The sequence below is a fragment of the Haematobia irritans genome, chromosome 5, assembly GCF_050003625.1.
Source record: "Haematobia irritans isolate KBUSLIRL chromosome 5, ASM5000362v1, whole genome shotgun sequence".
NCBI classification, from domain to species: Eukaryota; Metazoa; Arthropoda; class Insecta; order Diptera; family Muscidae; genus Haematobia; species Haematobia irritans.
The window spans coordinates 77,097,757-77,118,284 of NC_134401.1; the positions used below are offsets into that span (position 1 = coordinate 77,097,757).

The 20,528-nt window shown below is 34.5% G+C and overlaps 1 protein-coding gene across 1 annotated transcript in view; it reads right to left on the minus strand.

Moving 5' to 3' along the window:
* Nucleotides 1-2,364: 2,364 nt before the first annotated feature.
* The window catches only part of dpr12 (defective proboscis extension response 12), a 205,751-nt gene continuing 187,587 nt past the window's right edge, over nt 2,365-20,528 (minus strand). The window contains exons 6-9 of the mRNA XM_075312925.1: nt 15,063-15,197; nt 9,444-9,657; nt 7,433-7,544; nt 2,365-3,923 (exon numbers count right to left, since the gene is read on the minus strand). Coding sequence (XP_075169040.1) covers nt 3,905-3,923; nt 7,433-7,544; nt 9,444-9,657; nt 15,063-15,197 — 480 coding nt within the window. The 3' untranslated portion in view covers nt 2,365-3,904. The remainder of the gene's footprint in view (nt 3,924-7,432; nt 7,545-9,443; nt 9,658-15,062; nt 15,198-20,528) is intronic.

The following is a 20,528-nucleotide window of genomic DNA, read 5'->3' on the forward strand; positions in this document are numbered from 1 at the left end:
AATTGATTCCTTTTCCTCCACATCATGACAGTCATTATACTTCGCACCTATAGTTTTTGCAAATTCGCCTATCAGGTAGCGATATCAGGGGCCTATCTTACGCCTTGAGAACACTAGCATATCTAGTGTGCGGTTTAAGTTTAAATGGGGCCATATTTGCTTGGTGTCGTTACAACCCTTGCAATTCTCCCATCGAATATTGGTCATCATAACACGGTTATACGGCGCTCTCTGGCCAACTAACAATAAATAAATAAAATACGAAATATTTTGTAATACAAAACATTTTGACAATGGTTAAGGCAGTCTCTTTTGGTTTAGTCTTCTATTAATATAGTGGGATTTTTTGTAACACTAAAAAACTGTTTGGAAATGAAAGAAACCTATTTCGATTTCACCATCGTTAAACGGGGTCAATAAATGCACATGTTCAGTCAATATTCCCAAAAGGGAAGCACTACTATGTAATACGACATTCACATTACACTTCCAAAATCCACTTTAACTAGATTTCAATTGTCGTATGCCCTATAAATAAGGGCTTCAAACCCCCAATTTTAATAGATTTCAAGCCTAATGTGTATAAGGTATAAATGTGAAATTAAAGTAACTATCTTAAAAAAGGTTGGAATTTTCTTATTTCATAAAAAACATCCTTGCAATAATTATGAAATTTTGAAATTATACAATTGCCAACGTGGGTTACATAAGGTAAAATGTCCCGTTGTTTTTAAAGGTTTACTCAGTCAAGCAAACTTCTTTTTAATAATTGGGAGCCCGTTGTATTCTAGATTAGAACCCACGACTATGTATGTTCCACAAGGCAACTACTACAACTTGCTACCCTAGTTATTCACATTACACTTCCAAAATCTACTTTAATTAGATTTCAATTGTCATTTGCCATATAAAACCCTCTGTTTTACATAAAATATTGTAAAGAAAATTTCCCGGGAATTCCCGCACTTCATTCCCGGGAAAGCGGAAGCGAAAAATAGCAATTTCCCGGGAATTCCCGGGATCCTGTTCCCGGGAAAAAACCCTACCAATTTGTAACTTAGTAAGAATTTTTCTATAATATTTTCTTTACTATAGTAAAGAATATATGATATTGAAGTCAAGGAAGTCACTATATAAAGGGTGATAGGTCAATATAAACTTGACGTATTTCTTTCAATTTTGCAACACCCCTCATTTTGAAGGTGTGTGTGTGTAGAATGTTGCTCCTATTTTGATTTTGGAATTAACTCTTCAGTTGTCAAAATGCCGTCCAAGCAAGAAGAGCAGCGTGTCAAAACTTTGCTCGCGCATCGCGAAAATCCGAGCTACTCGCACGCAAAGCTGGCAAAATCGCTAAAATTTGCTAAATTAACCGTTACAAATGTAATTAAAGTGTTTTGGGAACGTTTGTCGACAGCCAGGAAGTCTGGATCGGGGAGGAATCGAAAACCGGAAGCCGCTGAGACGACAAAGAGAGTTGCCGGTAGTTTCAAGCGAAACCCTAACCTCTCTCTCCGAGATGCCGCAAATAAGCTGGGTGTATCGTCTACAACCGTGCATCGAGCCAAAAAACGAGCCGGACTATCGACTTACAAGAAGGTAGTGACTCCAAATCGCGATGATAAACAAAATACGACGGCCAAAGCGCGATCCCGGAGGCTGTACACGACGATGCTGACGAAGTTTGACTGCGTGGTAATGGACGACGAAACCTACGTTAAAGCCGACTACAAGCAGCTTCCGGGACAGGAGTTTTGTACGGCAAAAGGAAGGGGAAAGGTAGCAGATATTTTCAAGCACATAAAACTGTCAAAGTTCGCAAAGAAATATCTGGTTTGGCAAGCCATCTGCACCTGTGGCTTGAAAAGCAGCATTTTCATAGCTTCCGTGACTGTCAACCAAGAAATTTATGTGAAAGAGTGTTTGAATAAACGTCTGCTGCCTTTCCTGAAGAAACACGTTTGTTCCGTACTGTTTTCGCCGGATTTGGCATCTTACCATTACGGTAAAAAGGCCATGGAGTGGTACGCCGCCAACAACGTGCAGGTGGTTCCCAAGGACAAGAACCCTCCCAACACGCCAGAGCTCCGCCCAATTGAGAAATACTGGGCTATTGTCAAGCGGAACCTAAAGAAGACCAAAGAACTGCTAAGGACGAGCAGCAGTTCAAGGCAAACTGGCTTTCTGCGGCGAAGAAGGTGGACAAGGTGGCTGTACAAAATCTGATGGCAGGTGTCAAGCGTTAGGCCCGGCAATTCGGATTTGGAAAAGCGAAAGCCTAACTGAATATTTTTCCTGAATTTTATACTAATTGAACTTGAAAAAGAAATTTAATTTGATTTTTTAAATAAACGATTTCACCGATTTACACGCGTTTTCCCTTGACCAAATTTTGACCGTATCACCCTTTAGTGCTATGAAATGTTCGATTGTTCCACGAATTCAAATTCAGAATTAATTTTTTTATATTTTTGATAATTCATCACTTTTTATTATTTTTTTTTTTATTTCACAAAGGTATTTTGGGAATGAAAATGTTTCAATTTGGGGACAAAAGCTAAAAAATACTGGCAACACTGATTTGAACTTTTTGTAATTGGATTTAATTAAGAAAAATTATGTCATCACCTATTACATTCAACATTTCCATAGGAAAATGACATTCTCTGTGTGATCTTAATGAACTATGTATTGCACATATTTCTCATCTTATAATTTTTGTGCTATATAGAATTATTCAGATTAATTTAATGACTGGCATTGTTGGTTGACAATGGGTTAGTTATTCTGTAGTATTTTGTTTTTTTGTTTGTTTGTTTTTTTTTTTTTTTTTGTTAATGTTGTTTGGCGAGGTAAACAGCATAAAGGTGTTTGTGGAAGTACTAAAGAGATTGAAGGTTGAGCTGCTAAAGAGAGCAAAATGCTTTATTCATATACACGCACACAAACGCAAATATTAATTTGCATTTCCATTACGCTCAATCACTCTATGAATTATGAATTTTGAGACTTGGAATGATTTAAATTTAATTCAGTTTTCATGTTTCTTGTTTGCGTTGGCTTTTAGTTTATTTAGTTGGTTATTTGCAATTTCACAATATTTGCTGGTATCTTACTTAAATGGTATTTATAAAAATGCATTTGAACAATTTCTTATAGATTGTTAATTTTTGTTTTTGGTTTAGTTTTTTGTTTTCGTTTCACCTTCATCTTGCAAACACTCAAATCTAACAAATCTTAGATTAAAGAAACTTTCATGAAAATATGTACAAAAGATTTGCAACTAAACTAAACTATGACATACGACAATTGATTAGAATGCAATTATGAGAGGCCAGAGTCTTATATGACATTTACTTGGATTCTTTGCCAATGCCATTTGTATCTGTACACGAATCGCAGGATTGGGATATGGACGAAGATGCTGATAATGTAGTCAAGTGTCTTGTCAAATGGGTCGAAGTGTGAGATGAACGTAAACAAATTGAATTTTAATTATTTTATAACGAATTTACACACACAAATATATGTATATATATGTGTGTGTGTATGTGTTTATGGATGACTAAGTCGAGTTTAATTTTCTATGGACTTGTGGGTGATATTTTGACACTGATTACTCTTTGCGTTGTCGTTTTGTCGGACTAAAATTTTACATTTATTAAGTTTGAATTTGTTTTGCATGATGTTCATTTGGATTTGTGTCGTCATGTTTGCTGCTATCTGTTTAAACAATTGATAAACACTAATTACAATATTTGCTAAATATACATAAACTTGTAGTTATTTATAATACATACATGACTAAAATTTTATATTAAATCTTAACATTTGTAAATTTCACTTAAATAGGATTTAATTTACTAACACTGGATTCATCTAAAGATGGCTATAAGGAAAAGTCTTAAGTTAGAAAGATACGCCTGCAACGAAAAATGGAGAAGATAAAAAGAGCATTAGTTTCAATTTATTATTAGTTACAATGATTTAGGAAACACATATTATTAAACTAACATATAACGCATAATTTAATGAACAGATGTATGAAAAGTTTTAATTCGCAACGATAATGAATGCATTATAAATGACAAGGCATAAATCATCTCTCTAGTTCTAACCCAATTCGGTCATACTGCATTAGAAGAAGCAGGATATTTCCCTATGGCCTAGTTAGTCAAAATATATCATCCTCGTGTTTGTCTGGATAAAATATTAGCAATAAAATGGGTAGAAAATTGGCTAAGAAGCAATGTTCAAACAAATGTTTTCTTTTTTTTTTTGCATAAGAATATCGTCAGTTATATGGATTGCCGTAAGTTACTCAAAGAGATGGCTGAGTACTTCAATATTCATCTAATATGGATATCTGAACACCGAAACACATCAGGGAATTGCAAAGTCTGTGAATTAGCAAGACAAAGGGTATGGTCATACTAGGCAAATATTTGCCCAAAATGGGTGTCAAACATTTTTTCAGGATCATTTTCGAAATATTTGGATACCGTTTTCGGAAGATGTTCTTATCGTGATGTAATATATGCAATATGAGCTACAAATGTTTGCTGGTTTGGCGACCAATTAGTTTTTGATTTCTGTCAAATATTTAGCCAGTGTGACCGTACCGTAAGAACTAGGGCTGTGGAATCGCAAAAATTTTGCTCGACTCCGACTCCGGCCAAACCAAAATACTTCATATTTTTGCAACTAAGCAAATATTAAGACAAATTAGAATTCATTGAGTTTTTCAATCGATCAACAAAGTCGAGTCGCGGCTATATAGAAATAACGGTATGAATGTATTTTCGCAGCAACTTCCATTGATAAAATTCTGTTTGTACACGCAAAAAAATAATTCTTTCCTCCCAAACGAAATTTTAGACAAACAAAGTTCGTTTCTCATTTGCTTTTCGCTGTATGGAAGTGTATTTGGAAGAAAAGTATATACTTTTTGTGATAAGCGTTTATTCTTTTCCAGGATATAAAAACAATTTCGTAAAGACTAACTCAAAAAAAATTGTTTTCTTGATAATTGCATTTTCCCTCACATCTTTCTCACATCCACGAGGTTTTTTTAGTTCTTAACACCTTTTCCTGTAATACCAACAATGTAGAAGAAATTATACGATTTTATAAATTTTTAAAATTTTTTTACCGGACGGAGAATCGAACCGCGGACCATGGACTTTGTAAGCCAACACACTAACCACTGAGCTATGTACCTGTTATGGTCATCAATAGATAATTATCCATATAGCATAGCGTGCGGCGCCCACGAACCGAATAAACAAAGTTTATTTGGCACCGTGGAGCAGTGGTTGCTACGTCCGACTTGCATGCCAAGGGTCGTGAGCCACCGTGGTGCAATGGTTAGCATGCCCGCCTTGCATACACAAGGTCGTGGGTTCGATTCCTGCTACGACCGAACACCAAAAAGTTTTTCAGCGGTGGATTATCCCACCTCAGTAATGCTGGTGACATTTCTGAGGGTTTCAAAGCTTCTCTAAGTGGTTTCACTGGAATGTGGAACGCCGTTCGGACTCGGCTATAAAAAGGAGGTCCCTTGTCATTGAGCTTAACATGGAATCGGGCAGCACTCAGTGATAAGAGAGAAGTTCACCACTGTGGTATCACAATGGACTGAATAGTCTAAGTGAGTCTGACACATCGGGCTGCCACATAACCTAACCTAACCTAAGGGTCGTGGGTTCGATCCCTGCTTCGACCAAAGTTTTTTTGTTTGTTTTTTTTACATATATTCCAGATATGTTCGGAAGATTCCGAAAAAATGTTCAACATTACATTGTACTATATTAAATTTTGAACTGTAAAATGTGTCTTATTAAAGACCTAAAGTCAGAAAAGAACAGTGTTTGATATAAACGAAATGGACTGTGTTGTTGTTTCAAAAATAACTTTTTTTTATTGAAAAAATAAACATTTTGTAACAAACGAATTTTTTTGGTGATAAAAGTTTTTTATTTTAAATTTTTGAAGCAATTCAAAAAACTCTAACAAAAGAAAAACGTTTTCGGTACACGTTTTCCAAACGTTTTTTTTTTTTTTGCGTGTAACATTTCGAATCATCGACTTTATTTTTTTTAAGGTTATATAGCTACATTTATCTGTCTGCAGACTTCTCGCTCAAATACTTGTCATACCGGACAATTTTGTGACATACCTCTCATATACAACCCGATCTTCCGATTTGGCTTTTTGAGCGCATAGATAGAGTTATGTTAGTCTGGTTTTTTCAAAAGGCATTACTTCATAATATTTGGAGATTTTGGAACCCCTAAAGAAATATGCAAAATATGGATCCTGTCGGCCCAGGTTTTGTTTTTGAATCCTACATAAACCTATTTCTTGAGCGCCCACATTCCATTTCACTAAAATTTGGATCTAAGGTTTATTTTAGGACCACGAAATGAAATTAGTATTTTTTTTTGTTGATATCGATCAATTTTTATAACACTGTATAGACCAATGCCAAGATTTTACTTCTTAAACTTCGGGAAACCGAATCCCCAAAGGAAAATTCATATAATTATTGTATGTATGTAAACTTTATTCTATGAAAACGAAAAATAATAATTTTTTTCAGAAAGTTATACAATCCACTATGTTCTGGTTTAAGAATTCGCAAAACATAAACAAGATCATGGGGGTATGTTTTATTGAAAACATTTGGATTAAAATTAGGTTATTCCCATATTAAATTATTTCTGTTTAACGACCGCAGGAACAAACGAAACGAAAGCGAAATGAAATGAAATATGAAGCTGCGATGGTAAATAGGAACGCGGTTTAGCCCATAAGCCTTATTGTACAAATTTAATACTATGTGATTGAAGGTGGAAATATCCCAAGAAAAATACCCAAATCACGACGTTATCCCCAGCCAAATCCCCAGATCCCTAAAGTGAAAAAATATCCCCAACCACGAGAAAAAATCCGTAGATTGGGGAAAAGCCCCTAATCTGACAACACTGGGGACAATCGAAGTCAAAAAGTCGAATAGTCAAAATTAAAGTATAAGTTTTTCCAAAATTAAAAAATTCAAAAAATTACTTTTTTAACAAATCCCAAAAACGACGGTTTTAATTAGGTTGGTCCAACATATGGTCCAACAATCTCTGCAACCACGAAGTCAGAAGCCATCAAATATACAAGAAATAATGCTCTATTGAAGGGACCGGAATGAAGCAGTTTCAATTCTAAAAATTCTATGTGCTTATTAGAATTTGAATCTATAAAAAAAACGTCACAACAATTTCAACATCAACAACTGAACGAAATATAACATATGACCCTGAAACAGAATATTTTTTTATTATTTTATTTATTTATTTATTAAACTTATAGTAAATATAAGAATAATAGAGAATAATCTTGCATTAGATACTTAGGCTAATATAATTGTAATATATCTTACCGCATTCCAAGTGTATTCACCAAGACACAGGGTGCGACCACATACATAAATATGGCTGCAATTCTATCGGCAGATGATGTTTTTCTTCTGGATATGGCTGCCATGTTGTCTCCTGAAAGAAGAAAAAACAAGTATATATTAAACTGATTGAAATTTTACCTTAAAAAGAAACAATATAGAATTATCTCAACCGGCACGACTTATTCACATCGTTAGCATCCTCCAATAGAGTCAAACTATTCAGAGCCTGATGAATGTGTGTTAAAACTATTATTGACTCAATACAATTACGTGGTTTACCCAAGAAAAGGTATAAAGCGGATTTCAATAACGTGAATTCCAGTGCAAGAATTGCAAATTTGAATTGTAAATTTGGGATACAGGGCGCAATAGACGGATTCTTACTAAAAAGACTTATTTAGGTCTCTCTAGGGCAAGAAGCAAGAACATCAGAAATTTAATAGCTTTTGCTCTGGAATTTTGTTGTAAATATTTTTTCTTCTCATGTAAAAAAAGAGAGTATATAAGTGGTGCAGGATATTATGATACTATTATATTAGAAGGAAACTCTGCAAAAGCGGAACTTGTTGCATCCAAATTTACGCCCACCCCTATAATTGTTCTTACTGTCAAAGTGAGCCTGCAATACACTTTGGCAATTCACTCCAAAGTTGGGAAACTTCTTTCTATAAATAAGTGCTGCCTCATTCTATGTTTAGTTCAACGATGAGGGACCTGCTTTATAAATCCGAGTCCAAATACACATCATATTACGAGTCCAACTACTTAGAGAAGCTTTAAAACACTCACTAATGTCACCAGTATGACCAATGTGAAAAAAATTTCGAAGTTCGACCGAAACTGATTCTGACCTGGAATACTATATAAGCTATCCTGGGAGTTGGAGCATGAAGCGATACTTCATAATAATGCCTGATCTGCCAATCATAGAGAACAACACTCTAGCGAATACAATCATGGACTTGGACACTCTGAAAATCTGACATCTCTCAAAGGTGGACACCTTGGTGAGACGTTTGCTTTATTGTCACATTAAAATGTTCCTCTCATAAGTGGATTCCTAAATGTAGACAAAAATAAGGCGAAGCACTTAAATATTAGTGTTCGTACTGTAGGCACTACTATTCTGCGCAAAGATGTAAGTGCAGAATTCAGAGCTACTTCTTCTAAAGGTGTAAGTAAGTTCTTCTTATTAAGTGCGGGCGACGCACTTAATATTTTTTTTATTGAACGCCCGACAAAAATTTGTCAAATTATGGAAGTGCTGAAATTAGCGCAACTTCGTTGCACTAGCGTAAACGGGTGCTTCCTCCTTCGCTTACCAAGTTTCACTTCTGAAAGCAATAGATTTTTGTGTGTTTTTTTATCACGACTTCTTACGGACAAACCATTTTGTGCGAAGAGATATTAGTAAAAATAAATCAGTTGATATATTGTATTTGAAGGATAAAGAAGATAAAATGTTTTGCGACGATTCAATTCCTTTTGTGTATTGTTGAATTTAATTCAAGGTAAGAATAACGCGGACCGGACCAGCTAGTATAATTATAAAAAAGGAAGACTGTTACAAATGTGCGTTGATTTCATAATTTTTAAAGGCAGTATATTACCGCTATCTGGTAGTACTTTAGCGCTATAGTGGTTCCAATATTCGAAAATATTATGTGCGTTCTTAAGCGCACTAAAGTTGCAATGATTTCCTCATATAAATGTATTGCTTCTGAAAGCGCTGAATTTCAAACAAAGAAAAAGCGCATTTAAATGGGACATTTCATTATAAATTCATCAGTGAATTTCTGGCAGAGGTAAGCTCTGATTAACTTTGACTTCTCTTACAAAGCTGCTGAAAATTTTTTGCTGGGAGGTTATGCTATGTTAACACATTTAAATTATCCTCTCGGAACTGGACACTTCCACAATGTGGACAACATTTAGATGACCGTTGGCGTTCAGTTCTGAGAGGTTTCACTATATATTGTACTTTCATTACCTTTTGACACAAAGACGTATATGCTAGCTGGCTCTGTGTTGCTCGCAGAGCAAGTGTAATTTCCGGAATCGGAGATTTGTGGCTCCCGAATTATTAGTCGACTCTGCGTTCGTGGACCCGGTGTTGTTTCGATTGATATATCTCGCCTGGAGTCATAATAATTGATCAGTCGCTCGTTCTTTTGCCAAAACACGTATTGGGGTGGAGTTGGGCTCTGTAATATAAAAAAAAAAACAATGTTGTAAATAAACAAATGTTATCTTAATAAAGTTCATATTTTTTCAAACGCTGATATAATAAAAATCGATCTAAAAATTTGATATGCCCGTTTCAGTTTTGAATAAGAGAATAAAATTCATTTATTTTCCAATTCCAGAAATCAAATCGGAAATGATTTTAAAAATAGATACGCACGGCCGTAAGTATGGCCAGGCCGTAAGTAGGGCCAGGCCAATATTAGACAAATTGGATAATGAGTCTGGCGATCGGTTTATATGGGGCTATATCCGTCACACCTATTTCTGAATCTAAAATTCCTGTAGATTTCGAATTTGAGGCAATATCTAGAAGCCCAAGAACTTAAACGGGGAAAACGGTCCACATGGGACATCTATGTATGGGCTCCCAATACCTCTGGATTTCTAATTTCCGGCAAATCTTGGAAAATCTCAAATATCAAAAGTTATGATTGGTTGTTCTTTTAGAACCATTATCAGCCAGTTGCTGTTTAAATCTCTTCCAAGATTGAAGAATCTGAATGGTACAATTCCGGCTGCATTGCCACTAGGGTTTTTTCCCGGGAAATTGCTATTTTTTCGCTCCCGCTTTCCGGGGAATGAAGTGCGGGAATTCCCGGGAAATTTGTATGTATAATAGAGGGTTTTATATGGCAAATGACAGTTGAAGTCTAGTTAAAGTGGATTTTGGATCTTTAATGTGAATAACTATGGTACCAAGTCGTAGTGGTTGCCTTGTGGAACTTACATAGTCGTGGGTTCTAATCCAGAATCCAACGGGCTCCAAATTATTAAAAAGAAGTTTGCACTTCCTAATTTATGATTCTCATATTTCTGTAAACCGATATTCCGAAAGACTGGTAGACTGAGTAAACCTTTAAAAAGAACGGGACATTTTACCTTATGTAACCCACGTTGGCAATTGCATAATTTAAAAATTTGATAATTATTGCAAGGAGGTTTTTTATGAAATAAGAAAATTCCAACCTTTTTTAAGATAGTTACTTTAATTTCAAATGTATACCTTATACACATTAGGCTTAAAATCTATTAAAATTGGGGTTTGAAGCCCTTTTTTATAGGGCATACGACAACTGAAACCTAGTTAAAGTGGATTTTGGAAGTGTAATGTGAATGTCGTATTACATGGTAGTGTTTCCCTTTTGGGAATATTGACTGAACATGTGCATTTATTGACCCCGTTTAACGATGGTGAAATCGAAATAAGTTTCTTTCATTTCCAAACAGTTTTTTAGTGTTACAAAAATTTCACTATATTAATAGTGTTCTTCCGAAAACTATACCGAAAGAGACTGCCTTAACCATTGTCAAAATGTTTTCTATTACAAATTATTTCGTATTTTAGTATGATTTATGGCTGATGTAAGAGAACAACATAATATATATTGTTAGTTGCCCAGAGGGCGCCTTATAACCGTAGCTTTAGGTGATTTCTAATTTATTCAAATGTCTAAATGTATTCCACATCAACGCAGGTTTACCTTTGACCGGGATCCCGGGAAATTCGAAAAATATTCCCGCTTTCCCGGGAATGCAAAAAGTCCGGGAAAAAGGAAACCCTAATTGCGATGGAGTGAGGTATTGGCTTTATACTGGCCAAACAACAGTTGAGCAATTGACTAACTTAACCATTCATTCACCCATTCGGTTTAAATACGACTTCCTCTTCAGAAATTTACACTCTTGCCAATGAAATTTACTATACGACATTAGATTCCAGATTTCATCAGTATAGGATCAGAATTAGACCATATCGATTGATAATTGTGTATTATATAGCACAGATCTCCAGATTTAATTTTGTGAAAACTGAGAGTCCAAGATCGATTCGCACCGCCGGATAATTTTCTTATTAAAGTTTTTTGTATTTGGTTATTTTTCTTTCTGTTAAACATAGTTTTTATTTTGTTATTTTCGTAAAGTATTTTGAAGTCGACAATTCTCCTAAGAACTTTCCAAAAACGGTATCCAAATATATCATAAATGGTTCCGGGGAAAGTGTGCAACTCATTTTGGTCAAATATTTGCCTAGTGTGATCATACCCTAAGACTTGTGCAAAAAAAACTTCATCCTTGCGTGTATTTAAGAAGTAATGCTTGTGGAACAACTTAAAATTTCTTATGCTGCGAATGAAAAAACCCCTATTTGAGCTTTTGTGATTCTTTTATTTCACTTCAAACGGTGCAAAAACTATTAGATTTGTTTTGCATATTTATTTTAGATAATTAAACAAAACAACGGAAGTAAGAAAAACTCAAATTGGAAACAATTTCCATATGAAAGAGAGCAATCAGCTTGATTTTTTTGCCGTTTGCAACACCATAAGAGCCTAAAGTCTGAATAGTCGTGCACAAGGAAAGCCCCTATAGTAGGGTGGGGTGCCAAATTTAAGGTCAAATATATCATATAACTGCAGAATAGCGTCTTTCTATCCTTTTCCTTTTGTTGGATGAATGAGAAAAGTTTTAAACTAAAAATGCAGTGGACACCAAAATTTCCAAAAAAATCAATCGATTTTTGTGTCGATGCTCTATCTCTAAGCAGCACATGGGTACATTTTAATTTGCAGCTGAAAAAAGTACTTTTGTAAGTACAAAATTTTTTTATTACTACACGCAAAAAAAAAAAACGTTTGCAAAACGGGCAACGCAAACGTTGTTCGTTTGTTATGTGATCTATATTATTTTGATTTGTTTGTGATCTATAAATAGAATTGCTTGACTAAATTGCTTGTGTTTGCTTACAAATTGTCGACGTTTGGATTTTTCGTCCGGACGAAAGCAAACAGTGCTGGGAACCAAATAATCCATATGTATGTTGAAAATACAACTAGCAAGAAAAATAAAAATCAATAAAGTTTATTGGATTGTTAAGAGCTTAAAAGTTTATCACAGTCTATTCTTTTCTTCAAAATTGTAAACGATTGTTGTTTGTCTCAAAAATGTCGATTTGGAGGAAAGAATAATTTTTTGTTTTATTGCGTATATTGCTGCACCTATTTCAATATAGAGTTATAACGTTCACCGTAAAAATATTTGCGTTACAAAAACAAAGATTCATTGCGAACAATTGCATTGGAGTGAAACGTACCATGTAGAAATGGAACACAATCCAATGTTCGACATACCCTTATGCACTGCACTGATAACAACAGATCCATAGGGGAGCATACGCCTTAACCCATTTTCCTATGAATTCTTGTCAGAACACTTGTTTTCTTTTGTTTTACCCATTAGGATGTTAAGGACCAAACAGCTATACGCACTATATCAGCGAGTAGGAAATGGAAGATTTGTTAAAGCTCTGAGGATGAATAGTAGTGCACTACAGAATGAAGGATGAAACCATCGTTAAACAGAATGCTTGTACAACTGTACCAATGGCATGTATAACATGGAAATCGCGGATTCGGGTATTTCACCAACTTTCTTTTTTTTTGTTTTTAATGTTATGCATAACAATGAACGGGGATCAACAATACCATAAGAGTAGGAAAACCACTAACAAAAACAACAAAAATGTATTATATATAAATGTAAATGCATTTCGATGGAAGTCGTTTGTTTATGTGAAGATGAGATAGAGATGCCAATACTGTATTTTTTTTTTTCAATTATATCTAAAGACAATCCCAAATCGTATTTATAATCTGTGTCGCCGGAAAAGTAGAAACCATCGTAAAGATGATACTTTAACGTAAGAAATAAGACCAACTAGAAGAAAATCGATCGAAAAATGACAAAGATATTAGCAATTTAATGAATAAATCCAACGTCAAATCATCTAATATGAGTCACTCACTCACACAAAAAATTCATTTTTGTGTAGCCAAGTGGCATTTATGTGTGGGTGAGTGGCTCATATTTAGATGATGAAAAATACATAAGAAAGTCACCGCCCAGCATATGTACATTTTCAATGTAAACTAGTGTAATTAAGTAATAGATGTTTGTACACACAAAAAAATTATGATACAATCACGAAATTAATTGATCCAATTAATTTTTTAATTGAAATGTCTTCAATCACAGAAATGATAGTATCAATTAAAAAATTAATTGACAGCCAATTAAAAAATTAATTGATACTATTAATTTGTGTGATTGATTTTAGTTTCAATTAAAAAATGGTTGAATCAATTATATTTTTAATTGAATATTTTTTAAAACTCAGTTGAGATTTTAATTGGAAAAATTTTCGTGAATTTTTTTCTGTGTATTACACATTCTGAATAAGTCATAGCTGAAAAAGACGTGGAAAACTATTTGCGTATTCAAAATTCCAGCGTTAAAAAGGTAAATGCAGGCAGTTTTTATACCCTTAACCACATGGAGGTTAGTGTAACATATAGTAACATTAATGTGCAAAAAATGTGAAATAGTAGTAGTAATCTTTATTTCACACAATTCACAATAATGAATTCATAAAAAATATTCGATTGAAACTATTGAAATATTCGATATAAAGTTTAAATTTCATTTAATTTCAATTTTAATTTGAAAAAAATATTGATTTTAAAATATATACATGATCTCTCAGTCAAAATATTGTTCAGTAAAGATATATGGTATTTTACGATTAGTTGTACAACAACTTGAAAAATATTCCATAGCAATTAGAACCATAACCAGCCGCTGTAGACGTAAGAACTTTACTGAAGCCCCATACCAGAGAATACCTAACATATTCCAATATATAGAATATAGAATATGTAGGACGGCGAAATAAACTGTCAGCCGCTGTAGATGGCTGGAAGAGTATTTCCATACCTACCATTTGTATGAACTTTACTAACGCCGCATACCAGAGAATGCCTAACATATTCCAATATACACACAGAGAATAGAATTGGCGGAAATCGGTTGTAATAATTTAATTTCCGTATTTGGAACAATAAGTCGTTTGTATACTATATTTTCATCTACTCAACCATTAGACAACTGTTATAACAGATTTTCCTTCGTGTTTTACGATAAATAGTTGTAGCAACCAAATGTATCTATTTTGAAATTGTTTGCATGAAATTGGTTGGTACTATCTATTGTTATTAAAAACACATGTGGTGACAGACTTCCAAGAAGGATATATTTTAAATTAATTTTTGCTGTTTAGATGGTTAACTATTAATCGTTTATGAATGATAATTCTAACGAAGTAGCCTATAAGTTGTTTATAAACTTCGATTAATTTTTGATGAATAAGGCCGTATCTGATTTCACAGGCTGACTAACCATTCACAATGTCTAATTATTCTATTCGATTGTAAAATATATCAATTAACTGAGATAGAATTTTTACCAGCAAAAACACAGTAAAATTTTGATTTCCTTCAGTCACTTTAAAATGCAATCTCGAACTTACCTTCTCTATTATGCAAACCAAGTTAATTGTTGATCCCATATCGACATGCAATTCGCCAGATCCCAAAATAAATGCTTCTGGTACAACTACTTGTAGATTGACAAAATGCGATATGATGCCAGTAGGTGTAGAGACCTGTAAAGAAATAAAAAAAAAAAAAACAAATTTTAAATATCCTTAAGAGTTATTGAGTAAATGTCCTTGAGAGTTATTGAGTAAAACAAAAAATTATCTTATCTATTATATGTCCCAATATATTATACAAGAATCACGTAAAACCTCTCACGACTGCACTCCTACGATGGCTTAAATTTTGATTACATTTGGGTGGTGTCCAGTTATGTGGGGTTAATTTGAATGTGATAATGTAGCAAACGTCAGAGGATTCAAGTTTGAGAAGTTTCGCTGTATATCGTGTATCTGAGTACATATTTTATTTAGAAGCACTTTGATCCAAATAATATGATACCAAATTAAAAATTATCAGTCGCAAGTTGCACAAGAACATTGATCATATGCAGTGAGAAACCTACTTATGAGAGTTTAATTTTAATGTGATAATAATGACTCACGAAAGTTGTACCCTTTTAAGGGCGTCTACCTTTCACAGTAACCAAGTTTCAGAGGTTTCACTACAGTACTTTAACAACATTCAAAAGTACATCATTCTTATACTCTTCACCACTACTGTTTAATGTTTTGTGTAGTTTTTAAAGGCTCTTCTTTCTGTGTTTACAGATTTTTTATATCTGCACTAGATCGGGAGATATAGAATCGTGCAAAACAACATAACTCGCGAATTTTTAAGTTTAATTTGGCAAAACAACATATCTCATCATATGTTGTAAAATAAAATCGAAATACTTGTGTGATACTTCTGACACAGCAACATACGAGTAAGTGTCCATAATGTTTGTGTTATTGACCAATTTTTTTTTTACAAAACCAGATCAAAATAAACGCATGTTTAACTTTAGTTATGTTGTGTTTTAGTCAGTATATGATCAGGGTTCACTGCGAAAAAAACACTATATGGTAAACAGAGATATGTTATCTTTATACGTTCCACCATAGGTTAGGTTAGGTTAACCTAACCTAGGATGGGGGTATATTACACTGAAAAAATATTTACGTGATATTAAAGATTACGCAACCTAAATTTTAGAATGCAAAATATTAAGGACAATTTTTTTTAAATAATGAAATTTTAATAATATAAAGTTTATAATCTTTGTTTCAAAATTTTTTTCATTAAATTTAGGACACACATTTTGTAAATTTGCGTCCCTCCGTTAAAATCCCATGTCCTTGAACTAAGGCTAATTTTCCTTAAAGTAAAGAAACACATTTTTGATTTAAAGAAATTGTCCTAAAATTAACTGAATTATTGAAACTTTAGATTTAAGATAAAAACACTTCAAATATAGGCTAAGACTTATTTTGAGGATTTAGCATCTTTGGTTTAAAGTTTTTTTTTTTTTTTTGGAATTAAGAAAACATTGTTTACCTTTAAGCATCCGTTATAATTTGGATTTTTACACTTGCATTTGTTTGTACGTGAGTACCTTTATTAATAAACCGCGAAAAGAGAATGAAAATTTGATAAATAAGATCTAGTGATTAAAGATAGGTCGCTAAAAATTTCTTTGTTTTAAAGAAGCCACGTACTTGGCTCGGAATCAATACCAAAATCCTTAGGGAAGGTCAAAATCTTTGGATCCAAGTAAACTTTTTTTGAGCGTAGCTTTGTCATACCATTTGTAACGCATCGAAATATTGGTCTACGACCCCATAAACTGTATATATATCTTCTTGGTCGTTGTGAAATTCTGAGTCGATCTAGCGATGTCCGTCTGCGGAAATCACACTAACTTCCGAACGAAAAAACTTATAGACTTGAAATATCGCACAAGTAGTTGTTATTGATGTAAGTCAAATGGTATTGAAAATGGGCCATATCGGACCACTTTTAGGTATAGCCCCCATAAAAACCGACCCCCATATATGTCTTGCAGACGCTCTTGGAAGAGCAAATTATATCCGATCCGGTTGAAATTTGGTATGTGATGTTAGTATTTTCCCTCTAACAACCATGCAAAAATTGATCCATAATTATATATAGCCCCCATATAAACCGACCCCCAGATTTTGCTTGCGGACCCTCTTGAAGGAACAAATTTGAAATTTGGTACGTGGTATTAGTATATGGTCCCTAACATTCATGCAAAAATTGGTCCATATCGTTTCATAATTATATATAGCCCCCATACAAACTGATCCCCAGAATTGACCACCGAAGACTCTTGGAGGAGCATGTATGGAGATATATGTCCGACTCGATCGAAATTTTGTACGTTGAGTTAGTATATGGCCTCTAATGAAAGTTAAAAGTTCAATAGAAAATAGTTATATGTGCATTGTACATCGTTTGCATTTTTTTTTCGCTGAAGAATGCACAGGCTCATTAGAGTTTCGCTGTGAATAATAAATATAGATTGTGGGTGAGTTACATTTATGTTCTTTTTATGTACTCAGAAGAAATTTAGTGCAAACTTTTAATCTTTAGTGAAAAATGCCTGGAGGAAGTGAACTTTCTGAGGAAGAACGCGGAAAAATTATCGAAATGGACCATGCTGCCAAAAAAATTGGAGAAATTGCATCGACGACAAATCGACACCGCAATTCGATTAACATTTTGTTAAAAAATCCCACAAACTATGATTGTGCTAAACGCAGTGGGCGCATTCCAACCGTTGACCAAAGGATAAAGCGACATATTCGCCAACTTGCTGCCAATGAAATATGAGCTGCAGAGAAATAAAATTAGAATTGGGTCTGAATGTGACTAGACAACGAATTCAGAAAATTATCAAGCACGATATAGGACTAAAATACAAAAATAAAATTCCTAAACCGCGGTTAAACAACACCATAAAAATGCTCGTATTTCTTTTGCTGAAAAATACAAGTTTTGGGACGAAGAATTCGAAACGGAATTCGACGAAAAGCAATTCAATTTGGACGGTCCTGATGGCCATCACAAATAATGGCGAGATTCTCGGTACCCTCGTCAAACTTGCTATAAACCCACCCAAGGGGGTGGATCTCTTATGGTATGGAGATATATATCGATTTATTGGAGAACAATTGAATACATTTTGCAGATGAGTTATATGGTGAAGTTTGGAATTTCCAACAAGATAATGCTCCCATCCGTGTTGCATGCTTCACAAAAAAAGCTTTTTTAAGTCTCGTGATATACCTTTACTGGACAGACCGGCGCTCTGGGGCATATTATCCGCTAAGGTATTTGCGAAGTCCAAGCAATATACAACACCCAAATAACTGAAGTCTGCAATTGCGTCAGAATGGGAAAAATCGATATGGCAATCTGAAATCAAGTTCTAATAAACAATGGCAATGCTATATCGTATTAGTCAATCACACTATCTTAATTTTATTTTGACATATAGCTAAAATAAAATTTTGCACTTATAAACATTTTCTATGACTAAAAATTTAAGCATGTATTTTCTGCAAAGCAAATGTTAAATAAAGATTTTGTTTATGTATTTTAGTAACATACAAAAGTGTAAATAAAATAAGAAAAAAAATGTTTTCAATAAAAGTTCTTTATAATATATTTATAATATATTATATAATATATATATATATATTATATAGAACATAAATTTACACGTTGCACATATAATTTTTTTACGGGGGTATATACCGGTCAAGAACTGAATTATATAGGTATGGAATCTGCCTTGTTTGTTTAACATATACCCCATGTGTTAAGAAACTTAAATATACTTTGCCATCGACAAGTGTAAAGTAAGTCGATTGTGCATTTCAGCCTTTAGTAGAAGTTTTTAATACCGAACTTGTTCTAAAATAAAATATCACAATATAAGTCAGATATGATAGACATTTATCTTAGAACTAGCGTCAATTCAAGTTTGCTCTCGAAACGACAGCATGCATACTCAAAGCGCAGGTCTATGTTACTGAGACCGCTTTGCATGAACTAGTCAACTTTATCGAAAGCTCACTATCTGTCAATGAATACACAATCGTGGCGTTTCTAGACATCGAAGGGGCGTTCAATAATGTCCATCCGAGCTTGATATTAAATGGACTGGCAACTCTGAATGTTGATTCAGGTATACTTAGGCTGCTAGACGAACTGCTAATGAGGAGACGTATTTCAGCCACAAAGGTATGTGTACAGACGCACTCCCCAAGGAGGAGTTCTATCACCTCTTCTTTGGAATGTTGCTATAAACAAACTTTTGATTTCCCTAGAAAAATAAAGGATAAAAGAGGTGGCATATGCAGACGATATGGCCCTAGCAGTCAGGGGAAAATTCCCATCCATAATCAGAGATGTTATACAAAGAGCCCTCCGGATGACTGAGAAATGGGCGAAAGAGAATGGTCTTGGAGTAAATCCTGCAAAGACGGAATTAGTCATGTACTGCAAAGATCGCAAAACTCCCACGGTTAACCCATATCCTTAGGGGGTATTGAAATTCCCTTTGGTGAGTGTGCAAAATACCTTGACGTTATTATTCTGGACAGGAAGCTGAACTTTAGGCTTAATATTGAAGAAAGGGCGAGGAAAGCCACGGTAGCTTTGTATTCATGCAAAAAGGCAATAGGAAAAAAGTGGGGACTAAAACCGAAAATTGTGCATTGGCTATACACGGCAGTGGTTAGACCTATAATGCTATATAGTGTTGTAGTCTGGTGGCTGCCACTTCAGCAACCGATAGGTTTAGATAAAGTTCAGCGTATGGCGTGCTTGTGTATCTCAGGCGCATTCAGTATCTATTGCCTTTAGACATTTTGGCCAAACAGTCAGCTGCAACAACGGCTGTGCGATTGCGCGAGCTATCGCTGTGGTCGGAAAAAATGTACGGCCACAGGTCGGTCCTAAAAATAATGCCAGATGTACCTAACGTAGTGGATTACACTCTGGCGAAACCACTTTTCGACAAAAAGTTTGAAACTCTAATTCCCAACAGTGAGGGGTGGTGTACACAGTCCCCGGGGAATAAAAGATATATAGATTTCTACACTGATGGCTCCAAATTGGATGGACAAGTGGATTTCGGAGTATATTCTAAAGATGTGGAACTTCGAATAGCGAAAAGATTACCTAATCACTGTAGTGTTTTTCAGGCTGAAATATTAGCAATAAGAGAGGTGGCGAATTGGCTGAGAAGTAATGTTCCAAAAATTACTGCAATAAAATCCTTGGACTCTGTGTTCCTTTACTCGAAAACGAAGGGCCAACGGCTGCCGCAAATCTCTCAATGAGATGGCTGAGCAGTACAATATTCACCTAATATGGGTGCCTGGCCATAGGAACATACCGGAGAACTGCGAAGCAGATATGTTAGCAAGGCTAGGAACTAGCTTACATATTCCAGGGGAACTATAATCTGTTGGTATGTCTCT